Source organism: Carya illinoinensis, chromosome 5 (assembly GCF_018687715.1).
Source record: "Carya illinoinensis cultivar Pawnee chromosome 5, C.illinoinensisPawnee_v1, whole genome shotgun sequence".
Lineage (NCBI taxonomy): Eukaryota > Viridiplantae > Streptophyta > Magnoliopsida > Fagales > Juglandaceae > Carya > Carya illinoinensis.
Window position 1 is genome coordinate 34,990,438 of NC_056756.1, and position 17,399 is coordinate 35,007,836.

Consider the following 17,399-nt stretch of genomic DNA (forward strand, 5'->3'; position numbering starts at 1 on the left):
TGACTTGACACGGTCCAAAAATCTTATAATACGAATAACATTAAATACCATTAGAGTGTTTGGAGGTTATGGTCTATAATCATACCATAGAACTGCAACCATCCAACCAATAAAAGAGTAGTAGATAATAATAATGTATCATGTAGTGATCTGGTAGGCCAAAGGTTCATAGAAACAAGCGACCAAATAAAATCCACAAAGCCTAGTCGTTTAGTAGTTTCTCCAATATTCCATTTGTTTTGTAGTTTCTGAAGCTGAAGTGCTGAATATCATCATGATCTGATTTTCTTTTTTCTTATATCTTGTTTGTGGGGTCTAAGGTCAGGGATGTATTGGTTTCAGTATTTTGTTGGGCAGTGCAAGTGGTGAGCTTTTTCTTGGTAAATGGATACATATTGTAGAGGTTTTGTGATGTTATCATATCCTATCAACCAACGTCGTTCAACCCCTGCAGTTGATGATGAGCTAAGCTTAGTTAATTTGGTAGGTTTGCTGGTCCTCCAACAATCAAAAAGTCTATAGACAACCGAGCTTTATCCCCACTGCATCACCGTGTCCTACGTGGCATAGAAAAAAAAACGACATCGTTTTCTAATTTAATTTCCAAATGAAGAAGACGCGGTAGATTCAAACCCCGAAAACAGAAATTGATTCGTCTCTCCATCCCCAGCATCGTCCCCACGAAGCCAGCCTCCAAATCTGCCCTGAAAACTCGCATCCCCCCACGAAGCCAGCCTCCAAATCTGCCTTGAAAACTCGCATCCACCCACGAAGCTGGCCTCCATCCCCATCGAAACCCGCGAGGCTGACCCAAGCTATGCACCAAGCTATATAGCTCGATGCTCTGGTCCACGCCTCACGTTCTCCCCTGTAGAATTCATTTCTTGGGACCCATATCTAAGTCCTTTCCCTTGTCACGGCAGATCTTATACCATAACAAGTAAGCCCTTTTGTTCTCCTCGCAGAGTCGCAGGTTTCGCTAGTTTCTTTGTTATCGTCGCCAATCAAGACCGGTTTATTGGGGCCAGTGTTGTGTAATTTGTATTCAGTTCATGCAATGGCTAGCCAATCCTCGAACAGCAGTCCATGACTTCACCGTCAAGGCTAGTTTCTCTGTTTTTTTTTTTTTTTTCTTTTTTTTTTTTTTTTTCTGGAAGTTATTTCCTTTGTTTACTTCATAGATGCTTTGCTTTTTCTATGGGTTTTGTTTTTATTTGGTTGGTATATTTCGTTTTAGCAAGAAAAGGTTTCGATTCTATACTTTCATTCAACAGTAAGCTGCTTGAGTGATGGGAAAATGAATGCTTTTGAACGAAATTTAGTTAGTGCTTTACTGCTGAAGTAGCCGTTTGTTTGGATGCTGAGAAAAACGATATGAAAATAATAATCAAAGGTACAACCAAAAAGCTGTGATTTTAGGTAGGGTTTCCTTTTGGTTCGCAAGTGTTTGCTTGGTAATTGTGATAGTTTCTTTAAATGTTGCAACTAAATGTCATAGGCGTCGGACTAGTCACTAGAATGTATACCTCTTTCTGCATAAGTGCAAGACGGAGTACTGATGGTTGTATCTTTATTCTTTAAGTTAAGAGCCTTAGCTAACTTAGCGTCCTAACTCCTAAGGAATAGTCACGTTTGTCTCGACGTGGTTATCTTCCTTGAGGTCAGTTTGTGTCTTAGTTGAACGTAATGTATATTCATAAGTTGCCACGACCCAACTCCGTTCACCTCAGTCTGCTTTCGTGCTTGCAGGATGCTAGGGGAAATGATGTTGATCTTAGCCAGTATAAGGGGAAGATGCTCTTGATGGTCAATGTCTCATCCCAATGGTATGGTTTAGCTTTTCGTGTTTTATTTTTCTTTTTAGATCTGTTAGTGCCTCTGTCTTATCAAGTGCGGAAAGTTGGCTCAATTCTGTTGGAGACTAAACATTGGATGATAATATTTGGATCTGAATAAAATTAGCCAGTATGTGAATTATGCTCCTTTCTTTCTTGTTATTTAGCTGTAGTACTGGAGATTTAGTTCTGACGTTCACTTTTGAAAGATAGTGGATCTATCCTGTGACGTTCACTTTTGAAATTTGTGGGTAGACATGAGAGATTGAAAATTTGAAAGTAGCAATTGTTTTTTTTTTTTTTTTTTTTTTAATCATTGTATAATTGTACAAGACAGATTCAATTCATTCATTTGCTTCCTGGGTTTATGCCTTTTTTCTCCTAATCTTAGTTGGAGTAATGCCTGATGAAACTTTATTTCATGCACTGTAAGGTGGATGTGAATGGTAAAGAAGCTGCTCCGTTGTACAAGTTCTTGAAGTCTAGCAATGGTGGGCCTATTTGGAGACAATATAAAGTGGAATTTTTCTAAATTCCTGGTCGATAAAGATGGGAATGTTGTTGACCGTTATGCAAAGGTGGCCATAGAAAAAATGAAGCCATAGCTTGTTTTGTAATGGACTTTTGTTTTTGTACTGGACTTTTGCATTTGTATTGGACATGCCACTAAGTAATTATTCTAACATATTTTGGTGTATTGAGAAGTTGTACATGTCTATCTCGAACTTTGTTGGAGCTTGGAGTTGTAAATATGTGTAGCTCTAGTTTTGGTAATTTGACAAGTTCTACTAGACTTTTGCATCTAGTTGAAGTTTCAGTCAAATTACAAAGTCTAAGAAATGATACTGTCAACTATGATCTGTATGAAAACCGGCCTCAACCAACTTTTAATTTTGAGCATAGCCATTAAACTTAGGCCACCATTTCACTTGTCAACAAAACAATAATATAATTATCTGAAAGTTCCAATATGATAACATATGAATCATGAAGTAAAGTCCATTCTGATCTATCAAAAGTCGAATTATCTGCTTTCATTCTATCATCACAAACCTGCAACTATGCTTCTTTAAGAAAATCCACAAAAATACATCCAAACCACAAAAATGCATTAAATCCACAAAAAATCCTTATATTACATTCAGGCAAAAAAGATACATTAAATCTACAAAAAAAAATCTTTGGATTACATTCAAGCCACATAAATACATTAAATCTAGAAAACAAATACATTAAAGTCTATAAAAATACATTAAATCTACAAAAAAAAAAAAAAAAAATCCCTAGATTACATTCAATCCACAAACAAATACATTAAAGTCTACAAAAATACATTAAAGTCCACAAAAAATACATTGAAGTCCACAAAAATCCATTCAAGCCACAAAAATCATTTCAGTGGTTGTGATCCGTCCATCCCATGGTGCAACGATTATGATCCATCAAACCCAAAGTGCATCTATAAAGAATAAAACCCAAATATTAACGTGGTGTCAATAAATTCATTAAAATATCAGAAAAAATTAGGATCCACTTACACTTTTTTTACTCTGGATCACTGTTTCTCAGAGTTGGGATCTAGTAATTCAAAAGCTGTGCTTTGTGGCACACCCTGGTGATAATAAAAACAAAGCAATAAATGATATAACATACCACAGATGGAGGATTTGAGCTAGATGATGTTTGCGTAGATGGTTGTTCTTTCCCGTTTCCCATGCTGAGAATGAGACAAATGCATTGTCAATATATGCATGGATATATAAGCTGTTCAAAAAAAAAAAAATTACTCTACTTTTGAAAATTAGCAAAAGTAATGCCATTTGTTTATGATCTTAAATATAACTCAATTTTAAAACATGAAGATATATATGCTACATTTGTATGTGTCTGTAAGATGAGTGAACTAATAATTAAAATGATGGAAAGCTATATATAATTAAATAGAATGAAGTAATTCAATTGCTTAAGCGTTAAATAGAGTGAGGACTATATATAGAATCCTTTATAGCCTAATTTTGGCGGTCAACATTTGTGAGTCAATTGATGTTTCTTTACCGAGCAATGCTACATACAGTCGTAGAATTGCAAACGCCGCGCAATCGCTTTGAAAAAGAGTGAGGTCCACAATTAAAAAGTTAGTTTTTTTTCATGTGGGTCCCATATTAATTTATTTTTTTCAAAGCGACTGCACGCCGCTTGCACAACCACGACTGCAAATATCATTTCTCTTCTTTACCAGATTATATCAATTATTGTCTAACATCCAGCTGTCCTTTTCCTGAATATTCCTTTGTCTTATCATAAAATTTCTCCCACGTACATGGAATGGATAGATTGAGGACTGTATACAGGAAAACAATACCTCCAACTTATTTAATAAATGAAGAGGGTGACTTGCCCTCTCTTTCTGTATGTCCATGCACCATTTGTCTTCATCAAATTTCTTAAAGCTTCCTGACCGAAAGGAAATAGGCCCGTAGGTGGGGATGCCCAACAAGAATAGATAGCCATGATCATGCACATGTTGAACCAGTGTTAGGTATGCTATGAGGAGACAACCAACTGAAGTAGGATTTTCATAATGTAATGCCAAAATTTTTTGAGCAATTTCTCAAACATTTCTCAAAGCAGGGCACCATCTAAATAGAAGGAAAAGGAAACCTTCATTTGAAGCTTTTTCAATTTAATCAAATGAAGAGGTAACAAATAAACATCACATTATATACTGCAAGTGAAGATTGATGACCCTTTATTAAAAGAAAAAGTACTCAAAATCCATGAGTCTTTGCATTTACTTTGCGGCAACTTCGAATATACGTATGTTAATGCACAAACATGAGATTAAGATCAAAAGATCGGCAATTAATCTGTCTTCTCTGATCAACTATATGCATGTCACCATCTCGATCGAAAGCTGCTTAAGCAAAACTACTTTGGTTGGCATACATAATCCATAACGACAGCACCAAATAAATTAAAGAATAGAAAATAAGAGAATAGAAAAGGCATACACGCATGCATAAAAGTCCTATATATTTGCATAAAATACATGTACGCCTAATTACATGCGTTGCTTCAGCCTTAAAGAATCTAAAGTCAAAGACATGCATGCTTTTCTCTTCCAGAATCATGGAACTACATGCAGCCTTGGGAGATATACCATATATAGAACATACGTACCTCCAAGAATAATTTTCACTGAGATGATGGCCTGACACAGATCCACCCACGAGGCCCGAACTCTGCTTGTGTCAAAGTACCCAAACTGTTCAAGACCAGAGCCACTCATTAAGCAAAATTTTGAAACAAAACCTTGAAGAATGCCTGAAGAAATGTGTAAACACTCACCAAGAATATGTGGAGGACTGGGTTGGGAGAACTGAATCACCTCTCATGGCAACCATAGATCTCTATCTCACCCACCCTACTGCGACTCAGAGTTACGGGTACGTGATGACGGCGACCCAGACAACTGGACGGTGATAGCTAACCAAAGACATCGACCGGAGACGCACGGCACGATGGCGAAGGCGACGTCTCTGCTTAGATCTCCCTCTCTCTGGTTTCACTCTGCATATCCTTCTCAAAATCTATTTCCCTCCATGAGTAGTGCTAGAGGTGGGCACAAATGTTTTCCTGCATGCGGACTCCACTGACGTGGCAGTCAGTGGAATTTTGCCACGTCAGCATTTATATTAAAAGAAGAAGAAGAAGAAGAAGAAGAAGAAGAAGAAGAAGAAGAAGAAGAAGCAAACCAGTAGAAATTATGACATTTCAAGCTCGATGGATAGCAGGAAATACATTCATCCTCTGTCTCGTACCTTTCATTCTTGCTATCTATTCATTCATCCAAAATCATTCAACATTATTACAGATTTGCTGCAGATCTTCATTCCCAAAATCATCCAAGCAGATCTCCTCTCTCTCGTATGATTTTGGTATAGAAATGAATGGATAGCAGCAAAATCATTCCCCTTGTAGATCTCCTCTCTCTCGTACCTTTCATCCTTTACTTTTCATAAAAAGTGTTCAAGATTAGCATAGCAGGGGAAATCAGATTCTCGATTCAGAGGCAGAAAATCGACAAAAGAAAAGCTAGCGAGGAGGTAATCTTCTCAGATCTAAGATTTAGAAATTGTTTTTGTATATTTCTATCTCTAGATTTTTAATATTTACCAATGGAGTATTTCTATGGAGTGAGAAGGCTGGAGAAGTGAATATAGAAGGAAAATGAAGGAGAAGAAGAGCATTGAAGAGGCCTTCATAAGGCTGTTTCTGTTTTAGTAGATTCAAGATCAAGAATTTTAATTTTTCCAGATTATTTTAGTCACTAAAATCTGATAAATGAAAAGGTAAAGAGGGTTCTGAAAAATTTGTCAAATGATATGAAAAGTAATATAGAATTCGAAGCTTTTAACAGATATCATTATGGGAAATGCCGTATGTTCGATAGGTATACCAACCTCTTTTTAAAGCATAAATGATGTCCTAACTGAATGTAAAACAATGTTTGTTTTTCCCTGAGGGAATGTAAGGTAGTAGCTGACGGTGCTCACAGGGCCAAAGTCATGATATAACTAGAGAAATTAATAATAATGCAAAGGGAAGAAATCTTCCGCTTATTATTTTTCTGGATTCATTATCTACTCAGTGCAAGAGAAGCTTAGACAAGTCAAATGTACAAATGAAACATTTGTGGCACAAATGTTTAACGCTATTTAATATAATAAAAAATGTTTATCCATAATAACAAATGTTTAACATAATAAAAAAAAGCAAGTTAATGGCACAAATGAAACATTTATCCAAATTCCTTTTGTTGAACGCTATTCAATATGAAAAAAAGGATGAAATTCCATAAAAATAAATCTCCAATTTTTCAAATATTCAGTCCATAGTTTGGTATTTTTTACACACTTTATTAATATAATTATATGCGTCATTCTTGACAACCACCCACTTGCATTCATTGTTGATGTAGTTTTATGTGGAATTGTGTAGATGGAAAAAAAGAAAGAAGACACATCATGCATAACACCTCCTACCACTAATCCATCAACTACGGTATTGTACATCTCTTTCAACAATTGGCGTGTGTTTATTTTATGTGTAGTCATTGGCCACTTGAGTTGATTAACATTATGTTACTACATGTTAGGACATATCACAACCGCTTTATCCAGGCATTTCAAACTACATGCCAAGTTGTTATGGTCCAGTGCCTCATGCGTGGTTACCACATTTTATGCCTCCTCCAAGTGCCAACCCATATCCATTGAGCAACCAGGTGATCGTTGGAGCATAGTTTTAATTTTATGAACTTGAATATTTGGTCTAATTTTTTACTTTTAAATTTTCTTTTGGGATAACTATAGCAACAGCCATGGAACTCTACAACCGCTGCTGCGTCAAGTATTGCTGCCTTGAGTAGTTTCGCTACCTTGCATAGTCCCGCCATACCAATGATGGGACCTCCTCTAGCTGCCTACCCATATCTATGGAGCAATCAGGTGATTATTTTTTGGAATATTTATTGTAGTTAGTGTGTTTTAATTTTTTTTCCTATACAATATTTGGTTTAAGTATTTATGTTAAATTTTTATTTGAAAAATTACAGCAACAAACATGGAACTTTACGATCGCTCCCATGTCTAGTTCCCCAACCAATGTCAGCTCTAGTGTAGCTGCTAGTTGTAGTGTACAAAGCAGTGCTAGTGTAGCCTCTAACTCTTGTGAGGCTTTACCAGCATTTGTTCCTCCGATGAATACCAACCCATATCCATGTAGTAGCGAGGTAATGTGTTTGATTTTCCATATGCGTTGTCTTTTACATTATTTAGAACATATATTGTCATATAATACTTTTTTCTCCTAATTTGCAGGAAAATAAAGTGAAGCAAAGTAACTCTATTGAAGAGATTAGTGAGGCATCTTTAGAATCGATAGACTGTGAAGAGCAGTCTACTGCCTCTTTGGGTAATATTGTTGAGACCAAAGAGGCTGGCACTTCTGGGTCACTTCATGTCCAGCAATCTGATGGGGGTGATATCGCTGAGGATCCAAAGCCAGGGATGTGCTTTGAATCTGAGAATGCATTGATGGCTTATTATAAACAGTATGGAAAATAAGAAGGTTTTCCGGTTATGACACAAAGGAGTAAAAGAGAGAAAGATGGGAGTATCAAATATGTTACTCTGGGATGCGCACGTGGTGGGAAGGCACGGAATAGGGCGTCAAATGTCTCGAAACCTCGGCCAACAAGCAAGACAGAATGCAAGGCAAGGATGAATGTGATGTTCAAGAATGGAAAGTTATGTATCACATCAGTTTTTAACACACACAATCATGTACTCAGTCCAAGAAAAGCAAGATTCTTTAGATGCAACAAAGAAGTTAATGAATCAGTTATGAGGGTGTTGGATACAAATGATCAAGTTGGCATACGAATGAATAAGAGTTTTCAAGCTATTATGACTGAGGCGGGTGGGTTTGAGAATGTACCATTTGGAGAAAAAGATTTCCGTAACTATATTGATAAGGCACAACACCTGCGTCTTGGTAAAGGTGGTGCTCAAGCATTGCTGGAATATTTTAGAAGGATGCAGTATAAGAATGATGGATTTTTCAGCATCATGGAGGTGGATGAGGAGGATAGGATGAGAAATGTGTTTTGGGCAGATGCTCGTAGTAGAGGGGCCTATAACTATTTTGGAGATGTGGTAACATTCGATACCACTTACCTGACAAATAGGTATGGCATGCCATTTGCACCTTTCGTGGGTGTAAACCATTATGGACAATCAATCCTTTTGGGTGCAAGCGTTATTTCAAGTAAGGATACAGAATCATTTGTATGGTTATTCAAAAGTTGGCTTGATTGCATGGATGGAAAAATGCCAAATACTATTATTACAGATCAAGATCGCGCAATGAAGACTGCGATCACCATTGTTTTTCCCAACACGCGACATAGATATTGCTTGTGGCACATATTGAAAAAGGTCCCTGAGAAGCTTGGTTCCCATAATCAATACCAATTTGGCCTGAAAAGTAAGTTATTATCTTGTGTATATGACTCCCTTACTATTGAGGAGTTTGAGAATTCTTGGAACATCCTCAAGGATACATTCAACTTGCATGAAAATGCATGGCTGCAAAGTTTATATGCAGAGAGAGAGTTTTGGGTGCCTGTATATTTAAAGAACTCGTTCTAGGCTAGAATGAGTACAACTCAGCGCAGTGAGAGTATGAATGCTTTCTTCGACAGCTATGTGCATGCCAGGACAAATCTTAAAGAGTTTGTTGATTAGTTTGACAATACATTGAAGAAAAAAATTGAGAACGAAAACCAAGCAGACTTTCATTCTTTCAACTTCACCATTCCTTGCATATCACACTTGGCTCTTGAGAAGAAGTTTCAAAATGTGTATACAAATGAAAAATTTAGAGAGGTACAACAAGAGATAATGGAAATGATTTATTGTCATTGTTGTTTCGAGAAAATGGATGGAGTAATCGCAACTTACTCGGCTGATGATGAAGTTAAGGCTGAAGATTTCATTAAGGAGGTTACTTATACTGTTTTGTTTAATGAGGCCAAGTATGAGGCGAAGTGTCTTTGTGGGTTGTTTGAGATGCAAGGGATAATATGTAGACATATTCTTACCATCTTTTCAGCATGGAAAGTCCGTGAGTTTCCGGACAAGTTCATATTGGACCGATGGAGAAAGGACATAAAACGTAGGTATACTATTATTTCGAGCAGTCATGACGTTGCTGATCAGAGGCCAGAAACTGTTAGGTATAAACATCTACTGAAGATTTGTTATGAGGTAATAACAAATGCTTGTACTGAAGATGGGCATACTGAGGATATGGTATCAAAGTTGCATGCGATGAATGAGGTATATTGCACCTCGAAGCCCCACAACATAGATTCCAATGTTGGAGTAAGTACTGTGAATGCAGCCACGGAAGGAAGTTCGAAAAAGGTGCTAAGCCCCCATGTTGTCAGAGGCAAGGGAAGATCCCCATGTAATAGGAGGATGTCAATGGAGGAATAAATGAGGAAAAAAAAACTAAGGGTGTGAGAAAGAAAGGAGATAAAGGGAAAAGCAGATTGGTGAGACCAAAGGAAAAGCAGATTTTTTCTTATTTAATAATATACTATTATTTGCAATGTGGTTATTTATGTATTTTTTTATGTTGCCAGAGGTGTGGATTGGACAACGAATTATTGGAAAGCAGTGGAAATCCACTTTGTGGACATCCAGAAAATGCACAAACTCCTGTAATGGTAGATCAAGAAAGTGTACAACAAGAAGTGATGGGGACACAAGAAAGTGTACTAAAGCTTTACTTCATTTATTTCTTATATTTTTAAGTTATTTATGTGGGTCTTATTTTGTCTTCTATTACATACACATATGCAACTAGGGATGGATGAGACACAGCTAGAGACGGCAGATGGAACGCAGCCAAATAGCATGTTGTAGCAAGACTTTGTGTTTGAGTGTTGTTCTATGTTGTGTATTTAAGTTGGTTTGTAAACAGATGCTTGTTGGAGTTTGAGATGTTTGAACCCAGCCAAGTGAACTTGTATTTATTGTTGGGCTGCTATTTATGTAAATGAAGTGCTTTGAGTGCATATACTCAGTCTATAATTCAAGTTTGCTGCTATAATGAAGATTTTTTTTTTAGTGACATGCAGTCTGTAGATTTTTGGATTATGGTCCTATGATGTACTCAGATCCATAGTTTCTGTAATGCACATGGGAAAAGTTGCAGAATTTTTCAGCTTATATGCAGATTTTGTAGTTAATGTAACAGATTTTTTTTAGTGACATGCAGTCTGCAGATTTTTGGATTATGGTCCTATGATGTACTCAGATCCATAGTTTCTGTAATGCACATGGAAAAAGTTGCAGAATTTGTCAGTTTATATGCAGATTTTGTAGTTAATGCAGCAGATTTTTTTTTCACCACCGGCAGTTTTTGTGGTAACTTTTTAAGTCCAAAATGCAGCAGATTTTTTCCACCACATGCATACTGCAGCAGATTTTTTTCCCCACATGCATACTGCAGCAGTTTTTTTGAGTAAAATGGTGAGTTTTTTAGTTAACCTTTTAAATCCATAATGCAGCAGATTTTTTCCACCCCATGCATAATACAGCAGATTTTTTGAGTGAAATGACAAGTTTTTTGGTTCACTTTTTAAGTCCATAATGCAGAGTAAGTTTTTTCCACCACATGCATAATACAACAGATTTTTTTCACCACATGCATAATGCAGCAACTTTTTTGAGTGAAATGGCAAGTTTTTTAAGTTAACCTTTTAAATCCATAGGATAGCAGATTTTTTCCCCCACATGCATATGCAGCAGTTTTTTTGAGTGAAATGGCAAGTTTTTTAGTTAACATTTAAAGTTTATATGCAGCAAATTTATTCCACCACATGCATAATGCAACAGTTTTTGGGAGTGAAATGACAAGTTTTTTGGTTCACTTTTTCAGTCCATAATGCAGAGTAATTTTTTTTCACCACATGCATAATGCAGATTTTTCCACTATCAACCAATAATGCAGCACTCCATTGTTTTTGTAGCACACATGTAGAATGAGCAGAAGTTCTCGGTTTATATGCAGATTTTTTAGAAATATGCAGCTGCAGATTTTTTAGAAATATGCAGCAGGGAATTTCTGCACAGTGAATAGTTTCTGTTTCTAGAGCAGATTTTCATGCTAAAAAATCTCAAAAAGGCTCAAAAACTGTGAGACAATAACCAACTTTGTTAATAAGCATTTCAACATTAAAGAACAACAACAATCTAGACTTTTTACAAATAAAGTCTCAAGTACATTTATTAAAGTCTAGACTTACAAACGCTAAGTTCCTATCAAATACAAATACAAATACAAATTGTTCATCACTTTGAGCGTATCAAATACAAATAAATAACTATGGACATTAGCCACTGCCCACGAAGTAGTGTTCGTGCATGCCGCATGTTGGCTTGTTGTCTACGAAGCTGGGCTTCATCGTTGTGGAGTGCCAACTCCTCTTGTCAATCTCTTCTTATCTCTTTTTAAGTTCTTCCTCTTTTCTTAATATTTCTACTTTTCTCTTTCCAAGAGCTTGCTCTTTGTATTCACTACCATCTGCCCACTTGAAATATTTACAATGTGGTAACCCCTGTATGTCACATAAATAATTAAGTATGTCAAATGTCACAATTTTTAACAAAACATTAAGATGTAAATAGAAACACATAAGTACAATTAATTGCATTTAACTCTTTGTTGTACAATGGACACCCAAAGAATGCTCGTCCAGGATTTCTTAGAGTATTTGATATTCTAAGTACAGTTTCTTTCCCACAGCTGCATATTGGGACAATACTCAATATGCTATTAACAAGTGATGCTGAAGAAACTGATGATGACATCCTTAATTCTTTTTCCTGATGAAGAATAAGGACTATAGGTTTGGAACTTAACAACTGGTTTGCAAGAAGATACAACATGTATTTATTGGTCAAATAATAAGAAACATAATTTTTTTACTCTATATTCACCTTCTATGCTGAAGTTAAGATAACTTTCTTTAGTTTAAAAGACTGGGTTTTGGGGCCGTATTTAGGCACCCACTAAAATCTGAAGAAATTAAGTAATCAACTAGAATCTTATGCTACAGATAGAACTACCAAAAAAATGAGCAGGGATCTTTGAAGAAAGGAAAAAAAGAAAGTAAAATGTTATCATGAGAACCAAATATTCTTTGTTAACAAACAAAAGATTATTTCAGATATAAGTCTCAGGGAGTGTGCATGAGGTTTGACAACAAGCTGGAAAAATTCTATGATATATTCTATGATGAAATCTAAAATACTTGTGAGTCAACCAAATATCAGTCAATATACTTCTGGCCATGATATATTCATTGTACCTGACAAATAAGCCAACTGCATGCATGCATATGATACTCCCCAGCCCAATATGTTCATGCATGTCATTTGTACGCTATTCTTTTTAGTAGGTTTATAATTTACTGCATGGATATATGATGACTAATGGTAAAGATCAATACCACATGGATGCATTCATACATGACTGATGCATTATATATATGAAAGTGACTTCTGTCTTTCTTGGATTTTGACACATGGATATATATATATATATATATATATATAATTATAGAGTATCCTGATCTTGAGGTTAGAAAAAACATATTTTTGTAACTGGTATTTGAAAGTCATGTATATAGCCCCAAATTATATGCAAAAGAAATATGTTGCAGCAGAATATAATATATATTTAGTTAAAAACCAATCTAGAAGTTCGAAAATGGGGAAAAGTGTTGTCATAGCTACTGGAGACCAAAACAAGTAAAAAGAAAACAAAGTAAGCAAACTATTTTCAAATTAGAAATAGTAGCATAGAAAGTTAAAAACTACTAGCAGTAAGTATAAAGATCAACCCACTACTTTTACTTCTCGATGCACAATTCAAAGAACCAAACAAATAGAAACCCAACAAGAATTTAAGACCCAAGCCTTCCAAAACCCCACTATGAGGCGATCCCAATTGAACTTATAGGGCCAAAAAGGAAAGGGCACTCCTTTTACGGTTATAATTCACAATACCAAAGTCTTTGTCAAGGGTATATAATATAGAAAATTGTAAATTCTAGTGGGGTGGATCCTTGAAGCTTACGTGAGATCTCAGTGCCATGGCCAAAAACAGAGACTTCATTGAAGTAAAACATCATTAAAGCTCTGCAAGTCAGTGCTATCACAGAATGGGGAATACGGATAAGAAAAAACCAAGATGATCCCATGAAACAAAAACCCTCCAAAATCTTTGTCTAAAACTTTGATCTTTTCCACTTTGGCTAATCATTAAATAGCAACCCAAGAAAAAGGAACAAAATATAAATATACCCAGATCTGGGGCATTTTTGAGGAACGAAGTATGTTTCCACCTCCACCATTTCACCGGCTAGTTTTGCAATTCTTTAAACCCAATTTCAATATTTTCATGACACCACATGCATAAACCTTAAACAAACGAAACTCAAAAGGGGGAAATAAAATCAGAAAGTGAACTTTGAGTTACCTAGAGTCCAGCTTTGAGGAAAATCCTCCAATATAACGTAGCGGGCCTATTGCGTAAGGGTTAGGGCCAGGAACATGAGTCGCATAGAGAAGGGCAGGGGAGAGAGAGAGAGAGAGAGAGAGAGAGAGAGAGAGAGAGAGAGAGAGAAGAGAAAACGAATTTCAAAATTGAAACATATCGTTTCGAGGGTAGGCTACGAGTTTTGAACTCAACTAAACGCACCGGTTTATTTATTCAAAACGGTGTGTCTGATGCCACGTTGGAAGCCGTTCGTGCGGAGGCCTCTCGTATGACTGCAGTTAGAGTTTTCATTTTTCTATTGGCTGGAGTGGCACTGCCATGTCATCTGATGCCGCGGTGAAGACGCAGGGACAGTTGTCGCCTAGAAGAACTGTCCACTAATACCCTGTCGTTTTATGGTACTCTATTAGCCTAACAGTTGGAGCAATTGTGAAATTAGGATTTTCAAAAGCTAGTAGCTCAACCATCCTAAAGCTCTCTGCTTTATTTTTTTTAATGTTTGCCTTGGACATGTTCAGCAAATAGTTTACGTCTAGCTTCATTATTCAGAAATTAGTTTGATGAATCTGATAGCATAACAGCCTTTCTACGCTTCACATTCTGTAATTTGTGGACTCAAAAAGTAGTTACAGCCTGTTGGTTGTAAAGTTAAAATAATATTAAAGTATATAAGTCTCGTACATTCTTTTTATAAGATAATTTTATAAAAATTAATATTTGATATCCTAAAAAAATAAATTTTATAGTTTTATCCCTTATTTAAATTTTCTGGTGGCTCTTTTTTACTTGCCCTTTTTCTCTTTTCTGCACTCTTCCATTTCTACTGAGAAAAAATCTACACAATCTTTTACTATTCACACAACTTCTACACACCACATTTTTTTTAATTTTTATTATTTTTTTCTTTTATCAAATATTTAATATATGAATAATGAATAAAAGAATTGAATTAACTTAAGGAAAATAAACTCAAAAAAAAATTATAAAAATATTAAAAATTTGAAAAAAAACAATAGTGTGTAAATGTTAGGTGGTTGTGTAACATTGTTCTTCTACTTAATAGAAGCACTCTCATTACGTATAGAAGAAGAACCTTCGACTTTGGTTTAGAGTTCAGTTTATTTCTCGGAAGGAAGTCACCTTCATGCTCGATAGATCTATCGAACAGGTGTCTCTTAGTTTGAGAAATCAGTAATTTACCTAACAACATAGACATTCTTGATGATGGGTTTCTTCTTCTTTTTGACAATTAATGAGTTCTCACAAAAATATAGTCTGTCTACCCAAGTCAAAGTGACAAGGAAGGGAAATCAAAACTAAAAGAAATAAATGAAATTATTGACCTGTCTATGGTGATTGATAGCGAGTGGACAATGGCAACAGACCTAGAAGGATGGCTGCGATGGTGATGCCTCATTTTCTTTTCTTTTTCTTCACTATTTTCCATTTAAGAAGCAATTTGGTGCAAGCCATTTAAGAAACCTTTCAAGATTTGGACCACTTTTTTCTATACGTTATAAATCTTTGAGGGACCAGTTTTAGGGCCTCTGTACAGGGAGTCCCGGTCCCATATCATGTACGTGCGTTATGTCCCCCTGCATCATGCCTACACATTTTAGCTGAGACGCAATCTTATTTCCTTTTCTTCTTTTGCGTTTTGGCCGGTCTATGGTGATTGATAGTGAGTGGACACCTAAAAAAAGTTTTTTGGTTAATTATTGAGTTAAAATATTACATATTTTATACATATAAAATTAATATATTTTAATTATTTTTTGACATTATTATTAATTCTAAATAGAAAAATAGTTAATAGACATAAATTTGGATTATGATTTATATTAATTAATAGCATGATTTATATTTAATTTGTAAATTAGAATTTAATTAAATGGTCAATATTTCCTCAGTGCAAAATATGTTTTTGATATCCTATTTTTATTTCTAATTTTTGTTTCATTTCTTTTCATTTTTTTTTTATATATATATGCTTTTAAATAAAATGCTATGATACCATAAACATCAAAGAGAGACGCTAGCTGGTGGTTTGAAAAAGAAAAAGAGAGGAGCAGGACTGAATAGGAAAAAGGGACACACAACAGGCTTCATTTTTGGACGTGAGATGCTAGACTTCAGCTTTGAATGGGACTGCACAAGCATCATGCGGGAAGTGTTTTTTTGGTCTAGAAAGGGAAAAGGGAAGCTATTTTCGATTGAGGAAAGGCAACAAAAGAGACTCGCACTTTAGGAAAGAGTGAATGCTGGGCGTTTGGCAAAAAAAGAAAGGAGTAGCGATAGGCAGGAGGGGTGCACTATAAGGTAGGGCTAAAAACCGATTGGCCGGTTTCGGTTTTAGGCCTAAACCAAAACCGACCGGTCCTTCAAAAAAGTCTGCATCAATCGGCTGAAACCGACCGTGCTGGGGGGAGAAAACCGGCCGATTCCTTTGCCGGCCGATTCCGGTCGGTTCGCTTTGTTTGGACCATGGGTTTTGGGCACTGTTTTGGACTTTTTATTCAATATGTTTCGAATTTTTTTTATATATATATATATATTTTTCCTGAATTCATCATCCATCTTTTTAATTTTTTGTTCTTAACTAATAATTTAATTCATCATCCAAGATCTTGTAAATTCATCATTCATCATAATTCATATTATAAATAAATAAAAATAATAAATAACCAAAGCATTCATCATATTAACTAACTAATTACTATATTACTTACTACAAATTAAAAATAAATAAAAACAATTTCACTAGATATTTAGTATTACATATTACAAATTTGAAAAACAAGCCAAGTTGTCTTAAGCAATAAGCATAGCAAAAATGCAAGTAAAAAAATAACATAAATAAATGAAAACAAATTGTCTTAAAGACTTCAACATAGCAACAATGCAAAAAATTAAGAATATCGATCTTCAAGTTCACTCATTATTGCTTCAAGCCTTCAATCTTCAATCATCAATACTTGTCACGTTCGATTGTGCGGTCAACTCTATAAGAATAAATAAGAATAAAATATCAAATATTAGTAAATTTATATTAGTGAAAAGTATATGTAAAAATGTCTTTAATATTTTATTCAAATGTTAGTGAAAAGTTGGCCTAATCATTCACGAACCGACCTATTCATCATTTATCATAATTCATATTAAATTCATTTTATCAAGACTTATTAAGCACAATGTCTTGGAGAAAAGGTTTGGTCAACTTTTCCAAGCCTAAGGTACGGTTCAAATTTCTCATCTTATATATACTGTTGACGTGGTGATTTTTACTAATGGTAGTATGAGATCCATTCAGGAGCTGTTATCTGTTTTTGATAAGTATGAGAAGTGATCAGACTAGAGGATTAATAAAGAAAAAACATTAATTTGTTTTTCTCAGACTTTCTCTTCGGGTAGTAAGAGAGCTCTCAA

The 17,399-nt window shown here is 35.3% G+C and overlaps 1 protein-coding gene and 2 long non-coding RNA genes across 3 annotated transcripts; 2 read left to right on the top strand and 1 right to left on the bottom strand.

Moving 5' to 3' along the window:
• The first annotated feature begins 1,747 nt into the window (after positions 1 to 1,747).
• Positions 1,748 to 2,640, top strand: LOC122311384. The gene is made up of 2 exons (XR_006242775.1): positions 1,748 to 1,826; positions 2,269 to 2,640. It is a non-coding gene; the product is annotated as an uncharacterized LOC122311384 (long non-coding RNA).
• Positions 2,641 to 3,411: 771 nt separating this feature from the next.
• Positions 3,412 to 5,363, bottom strand: LOC122309056. Its single transcript, XR_006242325.1, has 3 exons — positions 5,184 to 5,363; positions 5,016 to 5,100; positions 3,412 to 3,552 (listed from the first exon to the last, which is right to left on the bottom strand). It is a non-coding gene; the product is annotated as an uncharacterized LOC122309056 (long non-coding RNA).
• Positions 5,364 to 7,978: 2,615 nt separating this feature from the next.
• Positions 7,979 to 9,049, top strand: LOC122310288 (protein FAR1-RELATED SEQUENCE 5-like). Its single transcript, XM_043124171.1, has one exon. It carries the CDS (start codon positions 7,979 to 7,981, stop codon positions 9,047 to 9,049), a length of 1,071 nt encoding a protein of 356 aa, XP_042980105.1.
• The last annotated feature ends 8,350 nt before the right edge of the window (positions 9,050 to 17,399 follow it).